We start from the raw sequence: 9,688 nt of genomic DNA on the forward strand, positions 1-9,688 counted from the left end.
CAATACTTTGAAGTGAAATCCCATCGACGAAGTGCTTGAAACGGCAATTTTTATTGCATTTTTGAGAATATTCTATAAAAAAAGGCTACTAAAGGTATTTTCTTTTGTCTTTGACCTGAAAGTATCAATTCCTAGCTGCACCATAAAGCATGTGATGGAAATTTCCCGGCTATCTGAAAACATTTTAAAAGAACTAAATGATACCCAAACTCAATTTACCAGTAAATTTAAGCACGTTATCCTGTTCCCGATGTCGATTCTTGCAATCGAGGTCTCATTTTAGTCCTAAGGTAATGATCGTATTGAGCTTGTCTACAAAACATAATAACGAGTACAAAACGGTAATCGTTATAAACAGAAATCAACTGCACTGCTCTCCCATTCTCAAAGCCAACTCTGAGATAGCAATGGTGGTGTTCTAGCAACTTCTAGCAATCATAGCTGTAAGATCCGAACCCATTATTGTTGATGATGCAGCTGTTCAAGGGTACAGCCACACCATTATCACTGCAACTGGCGTCGGTATAGATGGTGACTGGCGTAGGCGAGCTTTTAGCATATACAGTGCAATCTCAGCAGGGAATGGGGTAAGGCCCACAACTGCAACCATCATCCAGCTGGGTTGCCTGGGTGCTCTTGATACCACCCAAAGCTCTACAGGCCAGGCCCGAGGTAGACTGGTCGGAGCAACTCGAACCACATGCGGTATCACTGCAGAACTCGATTGTACCAGCGGCTGCAAGGGCAGCGAATATGGTGAGACCACTCATGACAGACTTCATTGTAAGGAAACCTGAAATGCTTTGGTATTGCGAATTGAGAGTGAAAGGTGTTTTGAATGAAGGAAGATTAGTTGTGTGTTTTCAGGAGGAGATAACGCAGCTTTATACATATGACCATGATGGAGACATTAGGCTATCCGGTAGTGATTGGGCAATGACTTTTCAACCTTTGAATTTCACGAACCAGCCATTAAACCTGATATGTGTCATATTGTGACGTAGATAGCAGGCCCTAAAACGTCTCCTCTATATCCCTATGGTGGGTGGGGAAATAGGACGCCTGATGCTGGAACTAATCAGCCTTTCTTTCCTCAAGGAGCAGACCTGATTTACGTGCTCTGTTTCGTTGCTCGGCATTACTTCCATGGTTGACCCGCAGACGTTCATCCCTATTTTTCGGGTGGCTAGCCATATCCGGAAAGCAACGATAGAAACAACAGCCATGGCTAAACGTGGGTCTGACAAAGACCGTCTAAATTAGCACTGAGGGAATCAATGGAGATATTATTGACTGGTGGCGGACGTAATATTCTGTTATTCGCTGCGCGGATCGCCTAATACTAATTTGTAAAGACGCGGGCAATTTGACCTAACCCACTCTGATGTACGAGATAGCTTCGGCGGTCATGAGATAGGCCTGGTCAAAAGGAATACCACACCTCAAATCGACACCATGAACAGTCCGCCTTTCGCCACTGATAAAACTCCTTAGTTTCTTAAACGATATTAGATTGGTATGGATTTCGAATATGACCCTTCAATGAGAAGAGGGACATCAAATTAACACAGAATGTAAACCCGAAAGTTCGTATAGGAGAAACAAGTTACAATGACCATTCCAGTCCACAAATTAGGTCAAAGTGCAACGAAAAAGAAAGTCTAACCCAAGCAACTTATCAAGTATCTAGATATAAACAACATCCGGTTCTAAAAAAGAAAAAGAAAAACGGGCCTGCTTTCCTCTTACTTAATTAATTCTTACTTCGTTTTACACGCTTTTCGTGGCATGGTAGCTAGTTGAAGTTAGTAAATAATTAACGCATTTGATTTTTTAGAGTTGTACGAGCTGACCGGGATACACGAACCGACCGGGAATTACGTTAAAAAGTTAGCTATTAGTTAGTATTAAGTACTCTAGCAGCAGTCTATAAGGGTTATATAATAGGAGTCACGTAGCACAGACTTAGCAAGTCATGATAGGGTCTTATAATTTTATTATTAGTTAGGTCTAGACTCTATAGACTCATAATATAGTATCCGCTGGAATATTTAATATCTCTATAATTATAGAATAATCTTAAAGTAGTCTAGATCTTTCTTTTAGCTATTATATTTATAAAGTATTATTTAGTATCTGTTGTGACGGTTAGCGGGGCGCCGGAAATGGCCCTCATTGCACCCGTCTACCTGCCGCCCACCACTGCCTGCCGCCGACGGGCATCCTATTACCCCTTGTAGTATAGTATTGACTGCTTCGGGGATCATATCACCTTCTTACTACTTTTACAGCCTTTTCCTACTGCCTTAACCTGTCTGCTGTATCTATATAAGCCCGGCCTCGCTCCCTTAAATAACTATATATTTTTCTTTTCTCTTTTCCCTCTTCTGTCCTTCTCGCCTGGTGTACTGCCCCCTTCTTAAGATACTGCCTTACCTAATAATTATTTTTTTTCAGTATGACGCGCTCTACTCCCCTCTTTTTAATAATCTCTTCTTCTTTTTTTTCAGCTCCGGTGTTACTAATAGGTTATCTGGACGGCTTTATCAGAAATTAAGCTATTTCTTTCACCCTTGATTCAGTACTGCTGTAGAATATTATAGTATAATAGGGCTGTTCACACACTTTTTACTAAGTAATAAGTAATGTTTAGAGTTTCTGGCTGATTCTTCTAGTTATACTACTATATTAGGCTTCTCAGGGACTCTTAGATCCTTAACTGTTTATTTTATAGTCTCCTATCTTAAATCTCTCTATCTATTTCTTCAGCTGGGCTTCTAAGTTTCTGTATAGAAAGGGCGATCTTCTAGTTATTCAGCTACTAGATCTAGCTTACAGTATATAAGTAATACTAGGGTGAACTAGCTTCTCCCTTCTATAGCTATCTTTATACTTAACTAGGGTTAATCTATTTACGTATCTTTACTCTACTTACTAGCTAATGGTAAAATTACTGTATTTATCTTCTTTATTTTAGTATATTTGATATATAAGGGTAGGAGCTACAGCGCCTAGATATAATTAGTATAGAATACTGGATCCCGGCCCTAAGGTAGTACTCGCGGATTAAGACAGATATATTAATAGACTTAATAAAGATGCTGAAGGGAACAACTTACTTTAATACTTTTATTAGTAAGAGAGACGGAATGGTGTACTACTGAATAACTAAAGATAAGTATAAAGAGGGTGATCGAGCCCGTAAAGATTATATCTTAACTTGATTCTCCTGCAACCTGCACTTTACCCTCCAGCTTTCATCCCCTTCCTCTCCTCTTCCTCTCCTCTTCCTCTCCTCTTCCTCTCCTCTTCCTCTCCTCTTCCTCTCCTCTTCCTCTCCTCTTCCTCTCCTCTTCCTCTCCTCTTCCTCTCCTCTTCCTCTCCTCTTCCTCTCCTCTTCCTCTCCTCTTTCTAATCACTTGTCTGCCATAATATACCTGCAAACCCCCTTATTGCCCATAGTATGCTTCCCGCTTTTTATATGAACAGCTTTAAGCTGTGGGCTCCCTCTTTCAGGAAGCTATCCCTACTACGTAAGTTACCTAAGCTATGCTCTCTAAGAATCTAAAATCTCTGTTGCTCTAAACCTTGCTATGACTCCCTTTTAAGTATCTTGCCTAGACATGCATACGGGTTGGGTTGGGGCGGGTCAAGGCCTCGCGGACCCCAACCCGCATGGGTCAAGATCTTGCTAAACCCGCCCCGCAAATACCCGCAGAACCCGCACTAAACCTAATACAGTAATTTTATTACCTAAATAGGATAGGGCTAATTATAATAACCCTATTTTATTACTATACTAGGTTTAGTGCGGGTTCTGCAGGTTTAACCCTAAGCCGCGGGTTCTAGATAGTTGACCCGAACCCAAACCCATGCGGGTTCGGGGCGGATCGGGTTCAGGATTTTGGGGCGGGTTGTGCATGTCTAATCTTGCCACCTCCTAAGTATCACCTCCCTGTGCGGTCACCAGCCGAAGTTTGTATGCCTATTAATACTGATACTCAGCCATGTCTACCACTGTCAAGCTCTTAATTCCAACCACAGGATATAACTGCACTAGAAATATATATATATTTAGAGACTCCTAGCCACACCACGGCATCTCTAAATAATTTAGTGTCTTATATCTTAGAACTAGATATAATTACCTGCTGTGATCTTTAGGATAACACGGGTATCCTAACCGAGCCGCCCCTCTTTTAGGGAGATTTTATAGGGGATGGTCTATCATCCCTGAGTATATCTAGCTCAGGTAACAGCCTGGAAGAGCTCTTAGGACTTCTAGATATACAGAATAATATTCTTATTAACCCGGTAATCCTTATTAACCACGGGTCTTAGAAGGATATTAATCTCTAACTCTCAGTCCCACCAGCTGTCAACAGTATTATTGATTCTGAGGTAATTTATTTATATCTTAATTCTCTATCTGTTCTCCACGGCCTACCTGGCTATTACTGAGATTCTAGCGAAAGGGCGAGTAGTCAGAATAGCAGTACTCAGACAAGCCACCATCCTCACATCTATAACAGTCAACAACTGCGCCCCTCTCAACATAACGCCAGTCCTGGTGTATCCTATTACTCTGTTAGTGGACACTGCACAGGTATTAAGTGAAAGGCATGATACCCGGACGAGGGCGCTTATAAACGGTCTTGAGTCTCTTCTTTGTCTGGGGGTGACTCCTTTACTGCTCTTTGTTCTCACTTTATGTTGCTATTAACTAATGATTGTTTATAATTCCTTTCTTGGCTATTTAAAGGTGCTCTACTATATTGCTTATCAGATTTTTCACCCACAGTATGTGAAGCTGGTGTTATGGGAACTCCGCCGGAGCCCTATTATCAACTCTGCCTCAGGCATCGTGTCCTAAGAGTTCGGCCTCAGGCATTAAAAGGTCACGTGTTCATCCCTGTTGGCCATGTCAGAACTCCAACAGCCCCTGTATCCTGGTTCTTCAGCTATTCCATCGTGTATCTAGTACGCAACTAGCTCGCTTCGGGCCTTGCCCATAACAGCTGGAGATGTACGGAAAACCAGCTGTTTAAGCTTAAGCTCTTTCTATAGAATTAAATAAGATTAACATAATTGCGGGAAGGATAAAGAAAGCTTAAGGAAGAGTAAGAAATAATTCTTTAAAGAGGCAAATCTTCTACTGGAGCTAAGGAGAGATGGGAAGCAGCCTTAGATAGAGATTATGAGGTTATTCTCAGAATAATATCTAGAGAGAAGTCCAGGTGTGATCTAGGTGTACTAGAGTATAATACTTAGTAAAAAACCAGAGTAATACTCTATAGTAGTAATAATACTATATTTACTTTCTATCTATTAACCCAGTCTCTAGCTTGCCTAAACGCTATTAAAACCTAGTAAAAGGGTGGTGGTCAAGTTGCTTGTGATAGTAGTACTTAAACAGGTGATATAATAGCTACTACTCTATCTCTAATTATATCTGTGATTTAATACATCCTATATTAACTTTACTATTCCTTAAGAAAGTATCTGTATCTAATCTCCGGTATAATTATAAGGCTCTTCTCTGATGGCTATATATCTTCATGATTTTGCTTCTTTATTAAATCTGGCTTTTCGGCGTGGTGTGTGGCCTGGGTAAATTTAAGGATAGATCTATTCTTTATATAGTTATGACTAGCTATATAGGTGCCACGAAGAAGTTAATCTTTATTTTTATAATAAAGAGTAATATAATCTCCTAGAGGATCTTTCTACTGTTTACTATTAATGCTCGTGGTGTCATGAACTTCAGACCTACACATAATTAGAGTTGAGCAAAAAATCGTCTGTAAAGGTTGAACAATACTTGAGAGTCTGACATGAGAGGAGTTGCCCTTTACTATACTGATATGGGCTGGGTTGTATTCGTGTGGACGTGAACCGGAGACGGCCAAGGTTCAGGTCGGCTAGAAGGCTAACCCTACCCGGGCAAAGGTACGAGCGAAGGCCGACCGACGAGGTAATCATGATATGGACCCTGCCACAGAAGTTGGGTTTTCGTACTCGCAAATCAGGGCAAGCCTAAAGCAATCGCGGCAGATCGCACGGGCTTCTTTGTCTAGGTTCGGAAGCATAAAAATTCTGGTGCAACAGTCCCCCTGAAGGCCTCCGCCGGTCATACCCTATGAACGAAGTCCTCCCGGAGAATCACTTCGGTTGACCTGTACCAGAGAAATGGTCTCTACAATACTCAATCTAAATAATTAGCCAGCTTACAGAGATGAGTCAGCCCTGCCAAGGAGAGTGAAAAGCCCCGTGCACACTTATAATGACGTTATGCTCCCCTCAGTGCGTGATTTATTAGCTAAATGCAAGGGGAGCCTTTAACTAACTAGGTTGTTAGTTACCAGCCACTGACGTAATAATCTGGATTGCAATGGGCTTTGTTAAGAAAGCAAGGAGCTGCCATTTTCCCCCAACCTGTAACCCTTATTGCTTTTAATATCTCAGAGTTTCAAGCCCATTTTCTGATTATGACAGCACACTCTGATTGTCGGCCAGCACGGGTCCTTGCTCCATTCCCATCTGATCCCTTGTTCAAACCGTCTCCGCCTGTCCCCCGAAGAACAAAACAATCAAATGCATGCATAGCATGTAAGGAGCGGAAAACTAAAGTAATGGGATGAGCTCTTACCTACCTTCTTCAATCATTAACACGGAACATTAACAGTGCAGTGGAACCCAGCCATGTGATAAATGTATTTCGTCCGGCCGCAACTGCGTGTTTGTAGTCGGGCGCGATAGACGCAAAAAATGTGCACAGAGACGTGCAGAGCAAGAGCTTCAAACAGTACTGCGAATGTTAGACAATATCATTGAAGCATTCAATGCAGGAGATAAGACACAACTCGACTGTCTACTTTTCGCTGCGAGGGAATATCACTCAGGGCGAGCAGTTCAAGATGACATTATTACAGACACTGAGCAGGTTTGTGGCGCGCTGCAGACTTTATAGTTTCGTTATAGATTAACATCTTTCTATTAGGTCTCAGAAACACAAATTGTTGATAGCCGGAAGCAAACCTTCAAGGAAGGTGTAGATGATCTTGCCAGGGATGGACTCATGGTACGTGAACCACCTATAATGTATTTTTGCGTCATATATAAGAAAATCTCGTTAAGGTCTCTTGGTTGGAAACCAGTCTCTTAGACTCCAAAAATATGTTTCTAGGAGCGCCACTCCTATTCCTACGGCATCGTCCTCCATATCTGTCGAGTTCCTTGACGAGGTTGATACTTTGACAGAAGATCCCAACCGCGACGATGCCAGCAGGGCAATAGGCTATATTGGCAAGGCATCCGAGATTGCATGGTTGCAAAAACTGTGTACTGAAGTCAACAAGTTGAATGCAGATAGGGATCAACACCGTTTATCACATATTGAGGATTCTATCACATCGATGAATTATCATCTTGATCATATGCGAATACCCGAAACCGTTTCCCCCGAACCAAGATCACTGCCGCCTAAACAGTGGGCGGCTCACCTGCTGAGCTTTTTTTTCAAATCAGTCTCACCTTCGTTTCCACTTATCAATAAATCATTATTTAATTTTCAGTTTGATCAGGCTTTCACGTATTCTAGAACACAGCCTTCGCGAAAATGGCTTGCTGTTTTTAATTTGGTACTCGCCGTGGGCTTCAGATGCTACAGACTATCAGAACCAGTCTCTGGGGGAGATACTGATGATAACGTCTTCCTATCGCGAGCAATAGCTCTAAGCACTACTCCGGGCACGACTTCCGAATATATGGGCTTATACCAGGTCCAGATTGACCTACTGCTAGCAATTTATTATCTGTCCTCTGGTCAAGTAAACCAGTACGCTTTGCTCCTGGTTATGAGATATACCGATTAGATGGATATTTCTGACATTCTTAGGTCATGGCAGGCAAATGGCCGTGCTGCGCGCTTGGCAATCTCTATGGGGCTTAATCTCCGCGCAGATGGTAACCAGATTGACCCGGTGTCCAAGGAGACGCGTGTTCGGATCTGGTGGTCAATTTTCGCTCTGGAGCATGTGCTCTCCAGCATGACTGGCCGTACACCGTGTGTTAACTACCAATCCATGTCTGTGTATTTACCATTGCCATATGACGAAGCCCAATTCCAGCTGCCGGAAGTGGAGGAACTGTTAAAAAATGCCGCTTCGCGCGAAAGGAGACTTCGGTGGACTATACACGCAAGTAACACAGAACTAAATGCAAGAGACCAGTGGCTTAGGACCATTGGTTCCAGTCAGTCTCTATACTTCTTTCATCTCGTGGACCTTTCTGTCATCATGCATGCTGCCACCAACGTTGTTTACAGGGTAACTGCCACCACGGACAGATTTCGAAGCAAAATCCCATTTTACCGAGGAAAGCTACAATCATGGCTGTCTAGCCTTCAACCAGCGTTTGCGTTTACCACTTACAATGATGATGACGCGAGAAAGAACGTGGCGTGCGACTGCCGAGAACAAGTTGGTCTTGCCATAGCCTACTACAGCTCTCAGATTATATTAAACCGTCCGTGTCTTACCCATCCTGATTTCAAAAATGGGACAAATATCAGGATTCCTCGCACCCGTTTTGAGGAAGATACAGCAAAATCCTGTGTTCACTTTGCTCTTGCTCTTCTTTCGGTTCTCCCTGACAAACCAGATATAAAATGGATCTCAAATATGGTGCCCTGGTGGATTTTATTACATTCGATAATGCGAGCGTTGACAGTCCTGCTTATTCAGCTTTCCATCAGCCTGGTTCCAGTCATGACCACATACGGGGAGCAAAAACGGGAGGAAAACGAGGGAGAAGGGATCGAGGCAGTTCGTGACGCGTCGAAGAAAGCCCTTCTCTGGCTACACAGTATGGCAAGTCAAGACTCTAGCTCGAAGCGCGCATTCCATATTTGCCAGAGACTTTTTTATCTTGTTGCACCGGCTAAGGCATTGGATTCAAAAGACGCGCCTTCTGCTGTATTGTTAGCAGGAGAAGAAGCCTCCTCCGGACTTCAAAGGTTAGACAGTTTCGGTCCTGGATCCATGAAGCTGCAGGAGGACGTTGTGAACTGGGGTCCGGACTATACGGCTTCCGAGAGCGTGGATGAGCAGCAGCAAGTTCCTCTTTCCTTGGATCCAGTCTTACTCTCATTTGACAGTTACGAGTTCTAGTGCGGCCAAGTAGAGCGTCCCTGCCCCTGTTGGCATATTTTAAATCCAGGAAAGTGATCACTGTCCCGTCGATGAGTCAACAACTGCGCTTCTTCCGACAAGTACCGGTCCCGACGCACAAAGCTGTGCCTCAAAAGCAGCAAGTTTCGCTTCAGAGGAGCAGTGATATTCGCCTCCCTTCGTTCCTATTTTGTGTCCGCACCACTCGACGAGCGTCTGCAGTTTATCTCTTGGCGATTAAAGGCGATTGTGAAACAATTTCCAAAAATTCTTGAGGCAATTTCTTGGAAGCTCCTTCAAGAGCGAATATCCTTCGTTGAGCGATTCTTGAACCAACCATGGTGGAACCGCTCAACCATGTTCTTAGCGATGTAAAGAACCTATCATAGTCTGCCAGTGCCACTGCCTCGATTTGTGAGGACCAAATGCATTCAGTTTCTTCATCCCCTGCTTCTAGTGCATGGCACTCTCAGTTTATCAGAGCTGACACGTTCCTTTCTCATTCTACGGGTCCGTGC

General features: G+C 43.1%; 2 protein-coding genes across 2 annotated transcripts; one reads left to right on the forward strand and one right to left on the reverse strand.

The window, feature by feature from the left end:
- Window positions 1-428: 428 nt before the first annotated feature.
- Window positions 429-782, reverse strand: APUU_71262A (uncharacterized protein; the record flags this gene model as incomplete). The annotated part of the gene is made up of 2 exons (XM_041696227.1): window positions 429-535; window positions 599-782. The coding sequence occupies 2 exons, from the start codon at window positions 780-782 to the stop codon at window positions 429-431; spliced, it is 291 nt and encodes a 96-aa protein (XP_041561878.1).
- A 5,706-nt stretch (window positions 783-6,488) lies between these two features.
- On the forward strand, window positions 6,489-9,170 carry APUU_71263S (Zn(II)2Cys6 transcription factor; the record flags this gene model as incomplete). The annotated part of the gene is made up of 5 exons (XM_041696228.1): window positions 6,489-6,629; window positions 6,701-6,943; window positions 7,001-7,081; window positions 7,158-7,837; window positions 7,898-9,170. The coding sequence occupies 5 exons, from the start codon at window positions 6,489-6,491 to the stop codon at window positions 9,168-9,170; spliced, it is 2,418 nt and encodes an 805-aa protein (XP_041561879.1).
- Between the last annotated feature and the right edge of the window lie 518 nt (window positions 9,171-9,688).

The sequence above is a fragment of the Aspergillus puulaauensis genome, chromosome 7 (assembly GCF_016861865.1).
Source record: "Aspergillus puulaauensis MK2 DNA, chromosome 7, nearly complete sequence".
NCBI classification, from domain to species: domain Eukaryota; kingdom Fungi; phylum Ascomycota; class Eurotiomycetes; order Eurotiales; family Aspergillaceae; genus Aspergillus; species Aspergillus puulaauensis.